This window comes from Etheostoma spectabile, chromosome 14 (genome assembly GCF_008692095.1).
Source record: "Etheostoma spectabile isolate EspeVRDwgs_2016 chromosome 14, UIUC_Espe_1.0, whole genome shotgun sequence".
Taxonomy (NCBI): Eukaryota; Metazoa; Chordata; class Actinopteri; order Perciformes; family Percidae; genus Etheostoma; species Etheostoma spectabile.
In genome coordinates, this window is record NC_045746.1 from 23,645,812 (window position 1) to 23,668,102 (window position 22,291).

Below are 22,291 nucleotides of genomic sequence, written 5' to 3' on the forward strand. Positions count from 1 at the left end.
TCGGAGGAGGAGGTGTTCCTGGTGGCCATCTTGGATGTGCGGAGTGATTGTTTAGCGAGAAGAATTGACATTTTTTATTTTAGAAAAATAGCCTTTATACAGAATCGTTGAAGATTTACGGGAGTGGATCGACTGAGGCAAGAAATCGTAACTCGGAAAGATCCAGGTAAATTGGTCGCAGACTCAAAGGTGATGCATTTATGTGTCTTCTCACCCCCTTCTCTCTTTGCCTCTCTCCCCTTTCCAATTTGTGTCTCCCACATCAAATAGCGCAGCCGGTGGGAAGCTGCAGCTCTCCACACTGACAAGACATCAACTTGTGTTTTTGCTGCTAAAACGAAAACGCTCAACTTCCTCTACTGAGTCGCGGTGTGTAAACTTAGTTTGAAAGTGTGTGTGTGTGCTCGCGTGTCGGTGCCCACGGGCTGCTGCTGGCACAAATGATGCCCGCATTGTTTATAAACATCCCGGGCTAAAAAGAAATGTGTGTCCCTCGGTCCGAGGACATGGCACGGACCTTCGGTTTAGCTAACGTTAGCCCCGACAGCGTTTCAGTTTTTAGACTTTCTTATAAAACGCTCCGAGGGTAAATGTGTCTTCAGTGTGTCCTAACTCAACTGGCCAGGGTGCGCGTGTGTTAGCAGGACTCGAGGGCCTGTGTACAGATATGTGCACCTGTTTGGAAAAGTAATGCTAAAGCTAACTTTGTTTTTTTCCCCCACTGTATTTCTTTGACTGTCTGATGGATTTAAGTCGTGTTAGACTGAAATTACAAAATTGTGTCTTAGTTTCAATTATTCAGTTTCAGTTTTTTCTCTCAAAAATATAGTTAAGCTGAAATAATGTCTTTTCGGGCCAGTGCATATAAGTCAATTATACAACAGTTAACCTTAAATAATCAAGAAAGAAACGTAAGTGCATGGGTGCATTAAAAAAATAACCTAGTTAACGCAACGTAGTTATATTTGACCTAGATTTTATCTAGGTCAAATATTTAAAGTATGTACTTGATAGTGAAATACTTTCCTATTATCGTATATAGCGATGTTATCGATTTTATAGATCATAATGATACTATATGTCCCATAAATTTAGAATTTTATATATATATATATATATATTTTTTTTATTTACACTCACTGGCCACTTTATTAGGTACACCTTTCTAGTACCTGGTTGGACCTCTTTTTCCTTTTTTAATACGGCTTTATTCTGCTAGAGAAACATTTCTCAGAGCTTTTGGACCATATGGACATGATAGTGACACGCAGTTGCTGCTGGGCTGATTAGTCGGGTGGGCATCCATTAATGAAAATCTTCCCCGTTCCACCACATCCCAGAAGGTGATCTGTTGGATTGAGATCTGGTGACTGGAGTTCATTTGAGAACAGTAAAGTTGTTGCTATGTTCAAGAAACCAATTTGAGCTGATTTGAGTGTGACGCGGCGGGAAGTAGCCATTAGAAGATGGGTACACTGTGGTGATAAAGGGAGGGACGAGGCAGGCAACAATGCTCAGGCAGGCCGGGTTTAAGCAATGCTCAGTTAGTGCTAACGGACCGAAGTGTAGAAAGCAAATATCCCCCGCACCATTACACCACCACCAGCCTGAACCGACGTTGGTACCGGACAGGGTGTATCCATGCTTTCACGTGGCTAAACCCAATTCTGACCCTACCATCTGAATGTTGCAGCAGAAATCGAGACTCCTCAGACCGGGCAACGTTTTCCAATCGTCTGTGGTCCAACTCCGGAGAGCCCGTGCCAACTCTTGCCTCAGTTTCCTGTTCTTAGCTCGACAGGAGTGGCACCCGGTGTGGTCCTCTGCTGCTTCAGGGTCCCACGTGTTGTGCGTTCAGAGATGCTCTTCTGCTTTACATGGTTTTAATAAGTGCCAACGGGAAAATGGAGGATAAGAGAGGAGAGACGACATGAAACAAAGGTTCCAGGCCAGACTGGAACCTTGGACGTTGCAATTACCTGGCTAGCGTCTTAAATGCTTGGTCCATCAGAACACCTTTATATTAGGCCTGCACGGTTAATCGTTATAAAATTGCTATCTCGATTCACCCTGCTCATGATGACATTTTTAAATAAGTTTGTTGTTTTTTTTAAGACTTTTTTAATTCTTTCTAAGTTAATTTTACGAGCCGACTGCATCAAATGTTTTAAAGAGCTGCAGTGCTCTCCCTTCTCTTCATTGAAGCCTCTATGTTTACAGGCTTGTGGTGATGCACAATGTGCTATAGGTGCCAAAAAAATCAATGTCTAGTGAAGTTATTGAGACTAAAATGGTTGAATTTGGATCTTAAAAGAGACCCTGACTAAATGTGAAGCGAGATTTTATGTTTCACCTTGGCAAGTACTGCAGACTCTTAAGCTTTGATGCCTACATGTCAAATTTTAAAGGAAGCCATGAATCTTGCAAATATCCATAAAAAGTCATTTTCAGTTGTCCTACTTTTCCTACCTGCTCATCTGATTCTAATTTGCTCTGAGTTGGAGCATCGGGTAACAGTATAACCTCTTCTAAAGGCAGCCCTCAAATAATCACACAAACACAGTCACCTGCTACTTGCAGCATGCTGTTTATGACACGTCATGTTCAGACATTTCCCGCACATACAGCAGAGTTTGATTGCAGAATCAACCACAAATATCAACAATTCCCGTCAGCGTATGATCTCAACTTTACGCGTCCCGGTGCAGCTGAAGCATGTCGTGCCGAGGCAGCGAGAACAGGGCAGTAAAGGCGACAAGTTCAAACTTGTTCTCTGGTGTTGATGAAAAACATTTTTTAAAAATGTCAAAATCATCAGCTTATAATGACATTGAGCAGGTATTACAAGTATTACATTATACAGGGGGGTGTTTGTTTTGTTTACAACGAATTTCTGTAATGACATTTTGGAGGATAAAGGCCAAGCTGCACCTCTGTCATCAGGGATTCAGTGTGTTGCCCAAAGACACTTCAGCAGGGCAGCTACTTATTAATGAAAAGGAAGAGAGAGGTCTCCACACGTCTCCCTGTATGTCTCCTCTTTCCCATCTTTCCTTCAGTCTCTGTTTGTCCTTATAAACATTTCTTCATTGCATATTATTTTACATTCTTAGGGTTATGAAAAAATAACCCTTGTTTCTTTGCAGTAGTGTTTATTATTGTGCTCTGGCCCTGTGCACTTAAGACAATAAATGCACTTGTTTGTCTCTGTTTTCTGCAGTAAAAGAAGGCATGAAGACATCATCCTAGTCATCAGTCATGGCCGATAAAAGGAAACTTCAAGGTAAGAGTGTGTGTGTGTGTTTGGCGCACGCACAAAGAAGCATTTCAGAGTCGGTGTGTAATTCACAAAGTCCCTTGATTGCATATTTGTGGCTAAACTCCACCCATCTGTCACTTCAAGTAGGTTAAAAACAAATGTTTAAAAAAATAAATAAGCGTTTACAGCTAAACCGCACCACACCTGCTGCTGCTGCTGCTCGGGTGTTGCGTGCTTTGTTGACCTGAAGAAGGGAAAAATTCTTTTAGTTTCACGCGGCCTGGTTGAAAAATTAGGGCTTGTAAACAAAAGTCACATGCACAAAACAGCTAGCTTGTTTTTGCTGAGTCTTGTAATCTGTCATCCTGCCAGGTTAGAGGTTTTAAATAAATGTGCTTTTAGTTTCTCTAGCTTCATCTCAAACACGGTGATTTTACCTAAGCTCACTCTAGAGCTGACCGATACATAGCGGCTGACCTGGAACTATTTCTCTTTTTGCTATTTTGCTTCAAAATTACTCAATTTCTGTTGATCAAATAACCAATTAGTTGGCATCTTGTTATAGCTTTTTTAATTTCAAGATGTATGTAGCTCACAGAAAAGCAAACACGCACAACTCTAAAAAGCAATTACGTGTCTAGTTGCATATTTGTGTGTGTGTGTGTGTGTGTGTGTCCTTTATTAGTCCCACAAGACGCTGTGCAGAGATAGCTATCACTTCAATATCTCAAGTGTGTTTGGACATCATTTTAGGATTGTAGAATTAATATGATGAGTACCTCGATTGTCAGGTGAAATGGTCAAAAAAACAGTTTTTCTATTGATTTTACAGAACATTTACCATGATTGTATCTATCAGTATTGCAGTGTCTAATGAGACTTGGTCAATTATATCCATATCTCCCTGTTCAAAGGATTCTGTTTGTTTTCTTTCCCCGTTTGGGTCCGTTAGTTGTGGCACTTTGCGAGTGACATTGCGTCCGTGTGTGTTTGCAGACATCTGTGCAAGTCTGCTCGTGATCCTGGCGCACGTTCACAGACTTTCACAGACACCAGAGCTCGCTTGAGGCTTCAGAAAGACTCACTTTGTTTCTTTGAGCACCGTCAGGATCCGAGTCCCCTGCTGCTCTTCTCTTCCTTTCTCGAGGCTTTTTATTCTAAAATTGTAAACGGCGCGACCGTACCGGTAACGCTGATGTCAACTGATCTGGTCTGGAACCGTTAACGGTACGGCTGTAACGATCCACCAAACCCATCATTTGGTTCACATCATGATTTTTGACCCACGATTTGATAGAAATCTAAATTATTATTTTGTTTTTGGGAAAAAAAGAAACTATTTTTACTAAATAACATTTGAAAAACCTGTGTAAACTGACCAAAGAACAATATTAACTATGCAAATTAAAAAGTAAACTAAGTAAATAGCCAAAGCTAGAACACTTTAGGGCTGTGCAATTAATTGACTTTTGATTTTGATTTTGGCTCCCAACAATCACCAAAATAGTATAATCGAGAAAGAAATGATTATTTTGCCGTGTTCTGTTTTGCAAGAACACTCTTATTTTGTCTGTCGTGCATGCGCCCCTCCTGAAATCTCGAGTAGAGATGGCAGAAGAAGGGCAGCCACAGCATCGCCTGGTGAGCAAAAAAGGCGAAACCAACTCTGTTGTCTGGGAACAGTTAACGTTAGCTAACATGTGCTTGAACTTTCCTTAGGTAGCTAGTAAATAAGCCCACTGAGGGCGACATTATTGTTCATACAAAATGTTGTTTGTATCCCTTCTACTTTCAAATTTGTTTGATATTTTATTTACAAGTCCCGGTAATCAGAGCCTATTTCAAACCAAAAAGGAAGACATCCTTTTCTTAGTTTAGTACTGTTCTTTCTGGAAGAATTTATCATTATAATCATTTAATTATTTTCTGGATTTTGTATCATCTTGGTGCCTAAAAATTTGGGGAAATGGAAACGTCCCGGCCTACAGATCGTATCCTACAGAATGAAGCCAAATACATCTTCTCAAAAATCAGACAATAATCATTTTTGATTTATATAATTTGAAATGACAATAATGATACAAAATTGATCCTTCCCTGCCATGTCATATTGCGATATCCATGAAAATAATCTGAATTAGATATGTTCCTTCCACCGCAGGCTTTAAAAAGCTCTTTCCTGGCAGGATTGATGCGTCTCAGCCAGCATCGCTCATCCCTTCGTATGTGCTCCTGTGACTTCTCCAACATTTCAAAAACAAAACATGGATCTCCCCTAAAAAGTCCCAGATCAACCACAAGCACCAATTAGACTATATGATGTATTATTACTGAGGTGGACTTTCATCTAAAAATAACACACCCTGCAGCAGAGTCTTAACATCAAGGCTGTTTAAGGTCAAAATACAGTTCTCATAACTTAGTCTGTTCTTCGCTCCACCGGTGGCTGCAGCTCTCCTCCTCGCTCCCTACTCCTCCATTAGCGACCGCACAGTTGATCAATTAACTATAAGTACAACATGACCTATTGGTAGAAGTATTTCACCCATTCCTACTGAGTTGGGAAGGATTTTGAAAGGTGTCTTGAAACAGGAACTCAGTCTTTTAGTTGCACGTCGGAGAGAGAAATCTTTTCATTTTGTCCTCCAGCGCTCCAAGTCTTCGCTGACTCGACTGCCCACAGCTCCCAGTTTCTACCACGCTCTCCTTCAATCTCCCCTTTTCATATGTTACTATATCTTCCTTCTCTTTTCTTCTTTTTCTTCTGTACTGTTCAGGAATCAGTTCAATATTAGTGAACCTTTTTTAAACCTCTTTTTAATGAGAAATATAGATTATGAACATAGATATATCGGTAACGGGTATATGAGTTTTTTTCTTTTCTTTCTTGCACACAAAACACCCCCCTCCCCCCGCCCACTCCATCCCACCCCGGCTGGACCAAATAAGAAAGTATTAACAATACAAACAATTATAGCAGAGATTCATACTTAGAATTGAAACATGAATAAACAAATATGATTTCTGTGAACGGCAGCACGCCTTCAAAACTCTATCAGGACACACCAAAGTTGAGTACTATGGCCATGTGTTTATATGTACTGTAGCATGGGGGGGGGGAACAATCATTCCTCTGGAGTCAGCCTTGATGTGTTCCAAGATGAAAATAATCAAAAAAAGACACAGAAATTAGCTTTTTCATGTATACATTCAATAGCAACCAACCATGGAATGTGTGTAATATGAAAAAGTGTAAACAAAATCAGTCCTCCTCTGGTTTGACTTACAAACTCTCCACTGTTCAATGGGGGGTGCCGATTCAACCTTATGTGGCATTTAACCTATATTAACGAGGATAAAATTAATAACAGAAACCCCTCTCTGTACAACAACCTGCGTCCTCCAAAGTCCTCCTACAGTTAAATCCACACCCCTCTGAAACAGGTTCAACACGAACTAAACACTAAGCTTCATGAAGGATTTATTGCAGGACCATAAGGAAATAAAATATATATTTATAAAGCGCTTTTCACAGACGTAAGTCAGAAAGTGCTTTACAGGGACAAACGCAAGAAACACAATACAGAGTGAGAACGCGATACACAATCAGTAATGCACAGCAATATTGAAAGTGCCGCCCAGGTGCACTCCGGTCAACCAAATACCTGTCTAACCTAGTTTGCTTTTACTCTGCACCGTCGTATTAGACGGCATTATTTTTAGCTCGGTTTACCTAATAAACTGGCAGCTGGGTGTGCACAGGATCTGTGTTGTGCGTTACCTTTTAAGATATGCATATTTAATGAGGATGTCAAACACAATTTGGGTGTGGGTGTGTGGTTGGCGGTACCTATTACCAGGTACTTTTTTTTCGTAATGGAAAACCAAAAAAGTCGAGCAGGTTCCATGCAGTGGGAAAACGCCATTAGTTACCTGGAGGACTTTTCTGGGTCGGCTAATCGGTCAAATCGGCTTATTTTAAAACTAGCCCTGAGTGTGTTGATGTTTATATTCACTTTCACATGATCGGTTTTATTTCCTAGTTTTCTCTAATCCCTTCCTGTTTTCTGCCCCTCTCTTCTCCCCCCAGGGGAAATAGATCGATGTCTGAAAAAAGTAGCGGAAGGAGTCGAACAGTTTGAAGACATTTGGCAAAAGGTGAGGAAGGATCGTCTTTGGGACTCTACTATCTTTTCACTCACTGATCATTGCTTTGATTACTCATTGTAAGAAAAATAGTCCCATATCCACTGTTTCCCAGAGCCCTTTTTTATGATTATACATTTAAACTTTACAGAAATGTTTGTTAGGATAAAATTATGAAGTGATGACATTTTCATTCAATGGGTCGCTGTGACATCATAATCTTCTGTAAGAACCCTTTGGAGGCCATTATGAAACGCCATAACTCAGAAACAGAAGGGGAGATTAGAGATTGTGACCATATCTTACATTTGATCGGATACAAAAATGGAGACACGTATTGCAAAAAAAAATACATTTCATATGCATATCATCATCATTATCACTACATATATTATGACTCTGGATGGACATGGACGTAAACTGCACTTGACTGACTGGCGGAGGCAATTAACCACAAGGCGGTAATTCTAGTTTCTGTCTGATCCACAGTCCAAAATTTAAAAAAACAAAAACAAAAAACAAATCTATTATTAATGGTTTTAAACCGAGAAAAGCGGTTCACATTAGAGAAGCTGGACCCAGAAGTGTGTTAAATGTCAGGAAAATATTCCAAGGCGACGTCTTATTTTGTCCAAAACCTAAAGGTAGTCAGTTAAGAATTGGAGAAGACTAGGGAAAGCCAGCAAACGTCCACATTTGAGAAGCTGGAACCAGCGAATCGTGGCGTCACAAACCAAAAAACCCCAATTCAAAACAATTTAAAAACAATTAAAACAAAATTGTTGTTGATTGATTTTCTGCCAATCGTCTGAATTGTTCCAGCCCTAATTGTTATTATTTGTGTTGTCAGAATCAGAAAAGGATTTATTGCCAAGTAAGTAACACTTACATGGACTTTGCCTTGGTGGATGGTGCATACATAAACATATTCAAAGGAATTCACACAATAAATGTAAAATAAATGCTAACATAAATATTCTATATGCTGTGATTGGGGAATAAACGCTGACACTCTGGTTAAATTCAGTGTGTGGATGGAACATTAATTTATGTAGAGGAGTGAAGGACGTCGATGAGAAGGAAATGTTTTTGTCCTTTGTAGTAAAATGTCGATCCTTTTCAAATTGTACAGTTTATTATTGCTGCATTAGTTTCATTTATTTCCTTATTGGCCTCTGAGTTTACCAGCCCCGACTGAACAGGCACAGTAGTTTAAAAGCATTTTCTACCATCACCACAACATAATGTACAATACTCCTGACACTGATAATAAACTGAGCTGTTATTAAAACAGTGCTTGGCCGGGAGCTAACAGCTGCACTGAGGCCCAGATGGTACATCTGTTCTGCTAATAAAGAGGCAGAAAGTTGTCAGTGGTTTAGTTACCAGACATCCCAGTTGCCCCTTTTTCCATCATTAAATCCTGTACTCATTGTACTGCTATTTGACTCTTAAGAGACTGGTTTTTAACCCACAAATGCTCATGTTATGATTTGTATTACATTTATTGTTTTAAAAGTGCATTATCCATCTTTCTCATGTCTCTCTTTTGTTCCTTAACTCAATTGTGTTTCCTCTGCTGCCGTAACAACAAACTAATTCCCCCCACAGAGATCAATGGAATTGTCCTGAAATTAATTGAAAGCACAAAGCTAGAACACATTTCACAATTTTAATTGAACTAAGTATGAGCTAATACGTAATCGACAGGCTGCTGAAACGTGTCCCAGACTGCTTTATCAATATTGATCGCATATATGAATGTGTTGTCTTAGGACCAGAACTTGTTTGACCCATTTTGCTTCTTCTCCTCCAAAGCTTCACAATGCAGCCAACGCAAACCAGAAAGAGAAATATGAAGCGGACCTCAAGAAAGAGATTAAAAAGCTCCAGGTAAATCCAGAGAGACGGTGCACACACACAAGAGAAAGAGCCCCTCCACTCAAATATGAGTTTTTTTCTTATGTTTGTCCCGTAAAATGTCTGGCTTTGTCTATACTGACTTGTATCTGTGAAAGGTTTGACACTAGGAAGGTGTCGTCACATTCCTTTTCCTCAAGGGGGAGATGTCTGTGCACTTCCCTTAAATGTGGGATTCAAACGTACCCTTGGCAAGCGTGATTTGGTATGTAGCAGATTCGAAAGCCCGTCGCTGTCTAATACACAAAAGCGACACAAATTGGGTCAAGCAGGAAAACTACGTTGAACTAAGTATTAATCATAGCAGAGTATTTTTTACATAATTCATACGCTTACTAAAAATTGATAATCAAGATAGATGCCAATTCATTTCCAGTGGATTGACTAACCGATAAGTCAATGAGTTGTTTTCAGCTGTAGATTGCATTTGCACCAAGCTGAGATCCGGTCACAGGGTGGACTTCATCTCCCGTCTGCAGTGTGCTCCGTGTGAATTTATTCCCCCCCCCCCCAGTCAGATATCCAGATACAGATTACGTGTTAACACCAGGTGGATAGTGGATAAAGCGTCTAATATCTAGCCAATTAGCAAGCGAGACCGAAACAGAGATGAGAGGATGAGGTCTGATGCATTTCCAGTTCAGGCTCTGAAATTGGATGAAAGGACATTGGTTGTTGTTAATCTGATATTGTTTACCCTGTGCGTGCGTGCGTGCGTGCGTGCGTGCGTGCGTGCGTGCGTGCGTGCGTGCGTGCGTGCGTGCGTGCGTGCGTGTATAATATCCTCACGGCTAGCGGCTGTGCGTGCTTCAGCTCGGTGTTTCCATGAAGACCAAACTCCAAGCCAAGCCTGTTTGTTGCATGTAGACACCAAGTTCACCATCCATGACATTAGAGGACGAGTCTCTGCACGTATCCACTGATGGCTCTGCATCCCTCTGCCTTTCTGTGTCTCTCAATCTCTCTCTCTTTCCCCCCTCCCCCGCTTCTTTTCTTCTTCTTTCTTCTTCTGATCCCCCAGCGTCTTCGAGACCAGATCAAGACGTGGGTGGCATCCAACGAGATCAAAGACAAAAGGCAGCTAGTAGAGAACCGCAAACTCATAGAAACGGTGAGTAGGACACATCATATTCATTATAGCACTCCCTCCAGGACCCGTGTATACGCTGGAGGATTGGGTTTGTTCCCAACTCTGGAAAGTCTTTAAGAAAGTCTAATAAATGTATTTGACAAACTGCAGGTGGTATAAATGACTGAATTCTAAATTCTTTATATCTCTGTCATTGACACATCAGGTTATAAATGACCAGGGAACCAAAATGTGTTGGCCAATATTTGACTTCCAGGATTGAAAGTTGTTTTTTTAAGTACACACTGATATCACTCAATATACTGATTAGTTGTGTTGATGTTTTTACTCATGTTCCGGTAACATTGTTTATGTGTAGAAAATATTTTTGCCAAGTTTTGATGTAAAGGTTTGATCTTGGAAACAGCAACATTTCCAGTGTGTTTGCATATAAAGTTGATGATGTTTTTAACTAAAAAATTAACATTATTGTTTTAGTTCTATCAAGACCTAAGAGTTGACAGAGTAGCAAAAGCCAGAACAAGAAAAAAAAAGTGGATTTTCTTATGGTCTCGGGGTGTATGGGTGAAACATTTGTAATAGCTAAATACACGAATAACACTGCATGTCAGTAGATATTGTTAGTAACCAGGAAACCGTAGCAACACGGTGCACACCCTTTTCAGATAAAACGTCCGGGTTACCTCCGCCTACTCTCTCTGGCGGACCAACCACTGCTGGAAACGCATCACTAACTGTGCGCTGCTTGTGATTTGTTTCCTGGTAATGTATGTCATCAGCTTTATGTTATATCTCGAGAGCGCATACAACATATCATTTCACACGCGCAGATAGTAGTCTATGCGCACTAATTCAACGAGTGTGCAGGCGGCTGCAGGTGTGAAACAAAACGTAGGTGGAGGGAAAGAATGTATGGAGTGAGCCTATTTTTTCACACTTGCGAGATATGAAATAATCCTGACGCCATAGTAATGTCCCCCACAGACACCCAGTTCATAATACTACAAATGCAAGGGCCTTCACCGATGTGTTTCCTCCTTTGACAATAGATAACAACATAAAGCTATATTGTGTTGTTTTTGTCTACTCCATGAGGAATTCTAAGTAATGACAACAAAACTGTCGGCGCGTCCACATGATACAAGCCCAAAAAACATGATGGACTCTTATTAATTATCTTCCCCTTGAGTTTCTGCGCGGGAAAGTCACCGGACGCCAAAATCTTCTGAACATAGTCACACTGAGAAGTACAGAGAGAGAGAGCTTTTTAGAAACTCATTTGGCAACGGCTTGGATGTAACGGATGTTTAATTAACAGATTAATTAATTAATATCATAACGTTACGCACTAAAGCTTTAACTCTATTGAACTCTGACATTTCTAGTGCACTAAAGGCTGCTTCTGGAACTCTGCTTGAGTTTTTTAAGCTGGTAAATGTCACAGGAAACAGTGTTCTTTTCATGTTTGACGGCTGTAGTTATTAGTGACCTAGCAGATAAATGTTTTGCATTATTATGTAAGTTGCGCACTAACGCTTTAACAGATAATTAAAATCCTTAAAATTACAAATGAAGGCTGCTGTACAAAAAAGTCCGTAGTTTTGTTGTGTCATGGATAATTGAAAAAAGTGGAACGTTTTTGCAGCTTAAATATATTAAAGCATCCATAGAAACTTGTCAGACCACTTCTACGGCATGATCTAGTTACCAGGATGCTTTTTCTCATCGTATGTTTATAAGTGCAGATTCCAAGTCACGCTATTGTCCTCCTCATAGCTCAGACGAAAGCTGTGGAAGCTGCATCTACAGCTCAGACTCGAATACAATGAGTCTCTCATATTGTGTGTTTAAATGGGATCAACTCAAAGGGATTCCGGCGTAAAAGCTACGACACATCCGACATAATCAGATGAAGACTATGCTTGGAATCCCTGGTGCTTCTTATCCAGACTTTTTTTCCCCTTTACTTTTTTTTAGTTATATTTTTGTATCATCTAAGCCCTAAAGCCCTCTCTAAAGAGACTAAAATAACCCTAAAAGCCTCTAAAAAAAACCAACCTAAAGCCCACTAAAATAGCCCTAAAATAACAGATGGAAAAAAAATGATGCCCAAATAGTTTCTCAGATTATCCCTTTCAATGAAGGGCTTCACCCAGGAGACGCTCATTATGGCGTTGTTCACAGAGAGCTGGTAAACACGGGAGCTGGTCGGATATCTTGACACATGTTCTGTAGCGCAGCTTGGCCGCCTGTCGGGAGCCTTTTGATTAAAGGGTTATTGAGACGGACTGAATGTGAGCCACCTGCCCGCACAATGAGGGACGAGAGCGACTCGCCAGCTCCCTCTGATCTGGATGTGTTGGGTTTTTTTGTTATCCCATAGCTGCTCTCCAAGAATTCCTGTGGTTCGGTTAGTCGACCTGAAATTATAAGAAGCGACTCTGGGTTTGTTAGAAACATTTTGTCTTGACCAGGAAAACCAAAACAGGAATGTGCCATCTAGAGGGCGCTGATGATACAGATAGGCTAAGTACAATTAGAAAAACGTTGATGCTCCTCACCCTCAGGGCCTTAAAGGCCTCGGAAGTGTTCAAATCACAGCTGTGGGTTTTCTACCGGAGAGAAGAGGCTGTAACTACCTTCAGTAACAGACAGGATCTGGTTTTGTCCTATTTCTGGTCTGCTGAGTGGGCTTGAATGGCTCTTCTAGTGCCCGACTTCCATTTATTATTGCTGAGTTCCCCTACTTTACAGCTCCCTCATTGTTAAGATTGTTTAAGAGCAGACAAAAAAGAACAAATCCGTTCTTCATCTTTGTAAATGTATTTAAAATCCAATTAAAAGTTGATTTATTTTGTACTATCAGAAGATCTGCTGCTGTTTTTTTTTATATTGTCTTATTTTCCCTATTATAATTTTTGTTGGTATCTTCGGTATCAAGGAGTGCAGCTCCATCATTGCTAGGAATATTTGAGACAGAAGAAGAGAAAACCTGTTCTTCCTTTATTTTTTGCCTCTAAAGGTATTTGGAAATTTCTTTCGTATTCGTCTGAGTCTTTGTACTTTTGTATCAGAAAATCTGCCGCGAGTTCTTCTCGTAGAAAATTAAAGATTGTTTTTATTATAATGTCATCTAGGTTTATTACGAGTACAGCTGGGTTTTAAAAGAGATGTGTTTGTGTGTGTGTGTGTGTGTGTGTGTCTGCAGCAAATGGAGCGGTTCAAAATAGTGGAGAGAGAAACCAAGACAAAGGCGTACTCTAAAGAAGGTTTGGGTCTGGCCCAAAAGGTGGACCCGGCCCAGAAAGAGAAGGAGGAGGTCGGCACGTGGCTAACGGTGAGTAGCATTGTCTCTGGAATAAATCCCGACCGCTAAAAGGATTTTTAAGGCCAATACGAATATTTTAAAAATCCAATATGCCGATATCTATTTTGAAAAATATCTATTTGTTTTATTGTCACAACAGAACAGAGAAACATAAAAATATATTAAAGTTCTGATAAATAAAATGTATAAAAATTACAATCTGTGCCGTGCGCAGGGTTCAAAAGGGTGGTACTTAGTGTCTTCATTAATCATAGGTGTGTTTTAGGCGCAGCATACAATGAACTAATTAGAGTTCCCTGTGTAAAACCAAGCTCGTTTGTACCTTGGTGCATTGCTAATATGATGGCAGATTTGCGTGTGAAGTGTGAGAGCGCAAGCAGATTATATCATCGTACTATTTCACATTGTAATATTTTTATTTTTTTGTGTGTGTGTGTGAGAGTGAGACAATCATATTGTGTTTGTGCTGTGCACGAGCCTAGACACATTTTACTAATGTATTGGTTTTTTTTTTATTTTATTTTTTTTAAAGATTATTTTTTCAGGGTTTTTTCCTTTTATTAGATAGAGACAGTGGATAGACATGTGAAACGGGGAGAGAGAGAAAGATGGGGGATGACACGCAGCAAAGGGTTAGGCTGGATTCGAACCTGGGCCGCTGCAGGACTCAGCCAACATGGGGCGAGCGCACTTACTCAGTGAGCTATAGGCCGCCCCTACCAATGTATTGTTGAAATAATGAAATGCTGCGTTATTGACTTTGGACCAGGTTTTTGGTCGTCAGTGGCGCAGTCACTTTCCGCTGCCTCAAGACAGCAATACACCAGGAATGCACCTGAACACACCGCCCTGTAAGACCAGCACGCGCATGGGCACACAGATGGGCGCAGGTGCATTTGTTATTTAAACGACATGGGCGCAGGACGGGAAATTAACAACTGCGTTTCATTTAAACTGGCAATTACACTTGCATTGCGCTGCGCCGGGTACAAGACAGGGCCCCTTGTGTCCAAGCAGCACGTCAGAAAGCCAGAAGCCTTCAGTTAACTATCAAAAATTATTAAGAAAGCCGGCCAGTCTCAAAGAAGTTATCATAAATCCACGTCATCACACTAACGTTTTCTCCCTCTCTCTCCTCCCAGAACACGATCGACACGTTGAACATGCAGGTGGACCAGTTTGAGAGCGAGGTGGAGTCTCTTTCAGTGCAGACGAGGAAAAAGAAAGGAGACAAAGAGGTTGGTGTGTCCGCATCTCTGATCCATTTCGCATCGTTTCGTTGTTTTTTCTCTGTTTATAGCTGACTTATCAGTCTGTCAGTCGGCCCCTCTCATCTCTTCACCTCCCTCTCTCCTCTCTGCTGGAGAGGTCAGATAGTGTGCTCTACATTTATCATCTCTCTCTCTGCCGACGATAACCTTGCTGACCACTACTTCTTTACTTTGTCTCTCACTGGCTCACTCAGTCACTCGCTTCTCTTCGCTGATAGAAAACCCTCTCTGGGTCTATCAGTGACGACGGGGCTGTCAATTCAAAGAACATGAGGAAAAGGTCTCGCGTATGCCGTTCATACCTGCAATGTTATAAGATTATGTCTCGGAGTATTTACACCCGACTCCGTTTGGCATCAACATCACTTTCTCTGTAATTGGCTTTTATTTTATATCCGTGCAAAGGAGCGTTTTTATTAATGAGACCCAGAGGGGTTTATTTTTGTGTGTTGGTTAGCTAAGCTGGCCAAAAGCGTAGGACTGTCTGTGTTCCTCGGTGGACATATCAAAGTGCTGACATGAGTTTCGGGTCTCCGGCGGTTTCACACACGGGAACCCAAATGATCAACCCGAACGGGAAGGGCAACAACAACAATAACTGTGTGGGTAATTTGTCTTAAGGGCCACAATATTTACAAAAGCCAGATCATTTTTTTATTTTGTATTGCGATTTGATAGTATTGAGTATTGGGATTTTCTTTTCATTTTTAAACAAAACAAAAGTTGAATACTACCCTTTTAGAGACAATATATCATGAGACATTTCTAAATAGAATAGTTTTCTAAGAAGAATGCATGTCAGTTAGTCAGACAGACATTTAATTCATGTGTAAAGAAGTAAATGACATGGATTTTTTGCTTTCGGACTATTTAGCTGGAAACGGATATGATGTAGTCGCTGGTACTGAACGAATAGGGAATATTTAGGTGAATCGTTGGTAAAAGAAAATTAAAATATTGATTCTAGGGAAAAGAGTCAATTCTAAAAATAGTCCCAAAAAAACACACAATATATGCAATTTTCTTTTTTTCTTTTTTCCTGGACTCCTGCTGTTCTGAGAAGTGTATTTGCTGCCATGCTGTACCTTTTAAACACCTTTAGATAATCATAGTTAGAGTTAGTGGATGAACTGGCTCAGTCTGGATTAAAAAGCTTGTTAACAAAAGTCCAAAACCAGTGAGAAATAAATCTCTAGCGCTGAAGTTAGTTGTCCTAGAAGCTTTTTTTTTTTTTTTCTTAGGTTTTGACCTTAAGTCGGAACAAACCCCTTGAAGGCCATTTAGTGCTGCATGGGACATTTAATGCAGTCGCATACTTTTCCTCGTTACGTAATGTCGGACCCACATTCAGAGTTTACGTTAAGCCTTTTAGCGCCTGTAGATTATGCTTTCAGCACAGAAACGTCCTCATGTTCCCTACATGTGCCGGTGCACCATTAATATGTATTATCTGTATTATAAAGAAACACATTACTATGTTCCACTCTGCTGCCTCCACTCATGCAGTCCAGCAGCAGCCGAACAACATGCATCTAAAGTGGCTCCGCCTGCTTGTGTTAACAGCCGTTAGTGTTTTTATAATCCCATCAGCTCAGCCAGTGACCCACAGAGTAGCACGTGTCTCTGTTCTGGCGGATTGTTCCAAAATAAACATCCAGATATGTTTTTTAGTTTCCTCCCAAATACCTCGTGGCTCACATATAGCACTAAACTGAAACAAGTAAACAAAACACAGAACATTTGAAGTTTTAAAGTGCTTTAGAAGCTGAATCAATTATCAAGCAAATAAAATATTGAAATCAGAAGTGGTGCTGTGCCTGTGTTTTATGATGCATAAAGCCATAACCTGCACAAATGTAGCTGCTGTACTTTTAATGCGTTTCCTCACTTTTGTACGTTTTTTCCTTAAAAATATTTTTCCTCCTATTTCAATGAACAATTGATTTTAATGTTGTGTTTTGCTTTGGGTAATGGCGGCATATATTTCCCCAGCCTGTTAAATATGAATTTCTACATCAAATACTACAATTAAAAAGTGCCTGTACATTTTAATTGTGTTCTATCTGGGGGGACAGGCATCTGAATTAACAAATAGGCCAGCAGCTCCAGCAGGGGACCTCAGACTTCCCTTTCCCGAGCCACATTAACCAGCTCCGACCGGGGAAACCCGAGGCCTTCCCAGGCCAGGGTGGAGATGAAATCTCTCCACCTAGTCCTGGGTCTTCCCTGAGGCTTCCTCCCAGCTGGAACAACTCCTTAGGGAGACGCCCAGGGGGGCATCCTTACCAGATGCCCAAACCACCTCAAATGGTTTTTTGCCCAAGTTGATATCGCTATAACGATATAGAAAAATTAAAAAAGATGTACCGTGCAGCTCTATTGTAGACATTGTATGACCGGAAATGTTAACTAACACCAGAAATTGTCTTCTCCCCCCTGGTTTTCCCAAACCTCGCCCGCTCTTATTGTGAAAAACCAGGACCGGATTGAGGAGCTGAAGACATTCATCGAAAAGCATCGGCACCACATCCGGATGCTGGAGACCATCCTGAGGATGCTGGACAACGACTCCATACAGGTGGACGCCATCAGGAAGATCAAGGTTCGCTTACGTCTTTATAAACAAAGTTAAAGGAGAACTCCAAGCCTTGGACGTTGCTGAAACCACACATAAAGCTCATGTCACGTTTGCCTTATGTTTTTCTTGTTACAACTGCACAATTTGAATGTGGAACAATGTTGTTGTTTTTTTATAATAAGATAACTGCACATTAAAAGAATTCTTTTATCTGTGGATATCAAAGAGCGTTTTGCAGATCATTGATCTCCCTCTTTCATTTGTTCTGGCTGCATAAAGGACGATGTGGAGTATTATCTAGACTCGTCGCAGGATCCAGACTTTGAGGAGAATGAGTTTCTGTACGACGACCTGGACCTGGAAGAAATCCGTATGTAGAGAAATCACTGTTATTTTTCAAAGATGTTTGTTTGCACAATACACAATACAAGTTGTATAAATGTGGTGCAAAGTTGTGACCGTTAAAGCCACACGTGGTCTATATACACAACGATTCATTAAGGGGATTGCGCCGGTGCCACCGGAGATTCCCCAGATGTCTGTTTCCTTTTGCTTTCTTTTGTGTTCTGAACTCCAGATGATTTCTTAGGACTATGGTAAACTGCTTCTCAGATCTCTGCAGGGTAAATCCAGACAGAAGGAACTAGTTTTGGTGGAACATGTGTACGTTCAAAAGTTGTTTTAGTCGTGCAACAGAAAACTCAAATTGGACAGATAGTCTAGCTAGCTGTCTGGATTTACCCTGCAGAGACCTGAGGAGCAGGTAACCATAGTCCTCATGAATCCACCGGAGTTTAGAACGCCAACACAAAGAAAGCGGAAGGTGACTGATATGCGGCGGAAAAGAGTGTGATCCGGCGGCAACAGAGCAATCCCAAACGTGGAAGGTCGTGGATATAGACTAGGTGTAATATAATAACTCCTCCCTCTCTGCGTCTCTGCTCACCTCCAGCTCAGGCGCTGATCGCCACCTCCCCGCCGGGAAACTCCAACTTGGAGGACGAGATCTTCCAGAACTCCAGCAGCACGCCCACCTCCACCACCTCATCTTCACCCATCCCCCCTTCACCTGCCACTTGCACTACGGTAAAAAAACACACACACATACTACTTTCCGCTTGCTACCAGCATGTACATTTGCCTTCTTACACTTCTTACATTCAGAAAGCGTTTGTGTGTATTTTGTAGGTGTAAAGAAATTCAAATTTGGAGTCACAAGATTACAAATTAAAGAGTAATTTAGATTTCCTTGTTGCTCAACAGACTAAAGTTTGACTTTGCCATTCATGCTTTTCCATTGGCTCACACGTTGCCTCAGCTCTTTTCAATCCTAACTGAAAAAAATTGAAATCCTTAAAATACTAGAAATCAATAAAGAAACAACCCTTGACCCACGGCTTTTCCACCAAAAACAAACAGCCTGTCAGGTTATTATGTCGTCATTAGCCTTTTGAATGTGTCACTTATAGTGGTAATATTGGAAATATTTGAAAATGAAAGCGGTTGTTGTATTCACGTGGAGTCAAGTCAGGTTAATAACTAAAATATAAATGTAAGATAATTGCCTTTTGTATCTGCTATCTCTGGCATCTGCTCTTATTGTTCTGCTCCGCTGTCATTATATCATCTGTTCTTCCTCTCCGCCCACATTCAGCATGCAGTTAGAGCAGTTATTATAGGGCTGATGTGTCTGAACATCTGAAGGCGTGGTATTATTAAATGCTGCTGACATGAAGTTGGCATGAAAGGGAATGTAAAGGGATGGGATGTACGCCGCAGTGAACCCTGGGAAATGTGAACTCCAGTCTGTATTGTTTAACTTTTTAATTATCCAAGGAAAGTTTCTGGAAATGGTTGATTCCACTTTGTTTTCCAACAATTTTGACCTTTTTGGAGCCTTCTGGTCATAAGAAATCTTCTGAAAAATTGTCAATCGGTGTGAATTTGTGTTCTTTTGTCTCCTTGTTTTCAAACCCACTGGTCATTCACTTTTGTTTTTTTTAATGTTCTTTTTTTTTTTTTTTCAGGAGAACTCAGAAGATGACAAGAAGAGAGGACGTTCAACCGACAGTGAAGTCGGTCAGGTGAGTCTAAAGAAGACACTGCAAGATAGTGTCCCTCTTTTATCACTGTGTCTGCAACCCCCAGGAATCCAGAAAGCTCCAGGAAATCCTGTTAAATAAGTTTAGTCTGGTAATCGATTTCATTATGTCCGTTATGAAAAACATTGAAACAAATGGATCTGCACACCACGTGGCTTCCCCTTTAGGATTGTAATGCTGTAAAGTGTTTTGACGACCAGGCTCTTCCCCCTGCTTTCATGCTCAGATTATAACAGGAGCTACTTGGTGTGGGGATCTATTTGGGGGTTTGACCTGTTGTTGGGACCCCAAAAAAATGGGCTTAGGACTGGGAAATGTTTTTTAATTTCACTGGGTCTTTATGCAAAACATAATTGTCCTAATATCTTAATATCCTATCCTTATCCTAATATAGTAGCCCTAATATGCTATAACATACTGGAATTTTTCTTATAGTTATTAGGTATGAAGGTTTTTACCCTTACATGCTTGTTTTTTACACTTTTTCTTTAGTTTGCTACTTGTGTATATATATATTTTTTTATTCCATCACTCCATTATTTTATGTCCAGGTCACATGTTGACATGTTTTTTTCTCTCTCGATTTTATTCTCTTTTATAACAAGCCGCCAATGTAAAAAGCCAATAACTAGTAAAACTTGCGGTCTGAGTTGAACATGCCGTTTATTTAACACTTGTGTTTTTCCTCTTGAAAAACGATGTATTATTACGTAACAACATGAGCAGCACTTCCAACAAGACCAAGTAAAAGTCTTCTTCCTTCTTTTCCAGTCACCTGTGAAGAACGGAAACCCCTCTTCCTCGTTATCCTCTTCCTCATCCTCCTCTTCTTCCTCCTCCTCGTCCTCCTCCTGCTCTTCTTCATCCTCCATCCCGGGCCTGACCTCATCCTCACTCGTCTCTATGGCGACCATCACGGGGGGAGGACTCAGTGGCTCTGGGGGTCTTCACGGCAGCTTGGGGGGTCTCCTCTCCAACACTTCGGCCGGCAGCTACAGCAGCGCCACCCAGCAGCAGCCGCACCCGTCGGCGCAGCAGCAGCAACAGGCCAAAAACTTAGTTGGCCCCGCCTCCTCGGCTCCTATCTCCATCCCCAACTCCTCGACCAACAGCCACCTGATGTCCTCCGCCCCTTCTCCCCCCAATGCCATTACACAGGGGCTCTTCACTTCCAGCTCCCAGGCCCAGTCTCTGTCGGGGCCCACGCCGACCTCCAACAGCCTCGGCCTCAGCCTCGGCCTCTCGCTGGGGAAAGGGGGCATGTCCAGCTGCATCACCACCAGCCCCATGTCCGGGAGCCTCGGCCTGTCAGGGATGCCGGCGTCCCTGAGCAGCATGGCGAGCCTCCTGTCCGGCTCCACCCCCGCACCTTACGCCCAGGCGGCCGCATCGGGAGCGATCGGCTCCGGCCTTCCAGGCTCTCTGGGCGGCATCGGCATCAATCCTACCACAACCCACAGCACAGTGGGCTCCATCGGCAGTGGAAGCATCACGGTCGGTGGGCCGACGTCCTCAACGGGAGGTCTGCTGGGCCCGGCGCCGGGGTTGACCAACGTCGGCTCTGGCATGCTGGGTTTGGGTTCTGGCCAGTCGGGGATGCAGGGGTCTTCCCTGGTGTCACTGAGCCCAGTCGGAGGCTTAGCGCCGGGTAGCGGAGTGGGAGTCATCGGGAGCAACGGAGGCAGCTCTGGATCAGCAGGGAGCGGAGTGGTGGGAGTAAACCTGTCGCTCTCCGTCAGGCCGCCGAGCCAACAGAAGCAGAACGGTAGCACCAGTGAGTATCTGAGTGGCAACCACCAGTGAGCGGAAGATCTATGCTATTTTCCATTTCCCTTTGACATATTTTTTTTTTTTTTATGTGACAGGTTACAGCGCTGTGGTAGCAGACAGCACAACAGACTCCGCCCTCACCAGTGCCAGCCAATCACAAAGCAGCCAATCCTCGTCTTTGACCTCCCCAGCCAACCAGCCGTGAGTATGGTGGCGCAGGTTACACAGCCCAAATCCCTAAAGCATCAACAATTAAACACTATGGCTCTGCTAATGATCGGAATCTTAATCACCCTTACGATTTTGGCTTCTGCTAAAGAATAAGGAGAAAAACTATTATTTTGCACCTTATGTTTTGCAAGTAAACTCTTATTTTGTCTCAGGGGAGGGGGAAAATGTTCAGATGGGAAAAGTCTTAAGGGAAATTTCCCAGTTCAAGGCGTTTTTACTTTTGATTTAACTGTTGATATGACTGTTGCTACAACAAACCCCCCTCTTGGGTTTTATTTGGGTGCCCTAATGTTGGGTGTCTTTGTTTTAATGTGTTCTCTCAATCTCTTCCCCTCTCCCCCAGTAAGGACACTGGTTCCAGTTTACTGGGCTCTATTTGTCTGTCGTCCAGCTCCCCGTCGCCGGCCTTCTACAGCGAGGCCAAAGCGGTGAGCGGCGGCAGCCTGCTGAACGGGCCGCTGTCCTACTCGCAGTCCTCCGACAGCATGAAGGTGAGAATATGGCGACACACACACAGAGGCTCTATTTAAATGTTTCTATATTTGAATATTTCACATACAGATTGCATTTTAACTGCAGGTGTAAACTGGGTAACA

At 41.9% G+C, this 22,291-nt stretch overlaps 1 protein-coding gene across 8 annotated transcripts in view; it reads left to right on the forward strand.

Annotated features, from left to right (window-relative positions):
• Positions 1-22,291, forward strand: part of cnot3b (CCR4-NOT transcription complex, subunit 3b) — a 34,230-nt gene continuing 11,939 nt past the window's right edge. For 2 of the 8 annotated variants that reach the window (XM_032535596.1, XM_032535599.1), the window contains exons 1-15: positions 1-166; positions 3,221-3,283; positions 7,350-7,417; positions 8,256-8,279; positions 9,224-9,298; positions 10,347-10,436; positions 13,624-13,752; positions 14,886-14,981; positions 17,494-17,616; positions 17,872-17,962; positions 18,545-18,678; positions 19,620-19,676; positions 20,466-21,468; positions 21,560-21,665; positions 22,039-22,186. In XM_032535596.1, the coding sequence (XP_032391487.1) occupies positions 3,259-3,283; positions 7,350-7,417; positions 8,256-8,279; positions 9,224-9,298; positions 10,347-10,436; positions 13,624-13,752; positions 14,886-14,981; positions 17,494-17,616; positions 17,872-17,962; positions 18,545-18,678; positions 19,620-19,676; positions 20,466-21,468; positions 21,560-21,665; positions 22,039-22,186 (2,169 nt within the window). In that variant the 5' untranslated portion in view covers positions 1-166; positions 3,221-3,258. Of the gene's footprint in view, positions 370-3,220; positions 3,284-7,349; positions 7,418-8,255; positions 8,280-9,223; positions 9,299-10,346; positions 10,437-13,623; positions 13,753-14,885; positions 14,982-17,493; positions 17,617-17,871; positions 17,963-18,544; positions 18,679-19,619; positions 19,677-20,465; positions 21,469-21,559; positions 21,666-22,038; positions 22,187-22,291 lie in introns of all 8 variants that reach the window. The other 6 variants (XM_032535600.1, XM_032535603.1, XM_032535598.1 and 3 more) reach the window with 5 other exon arrangements.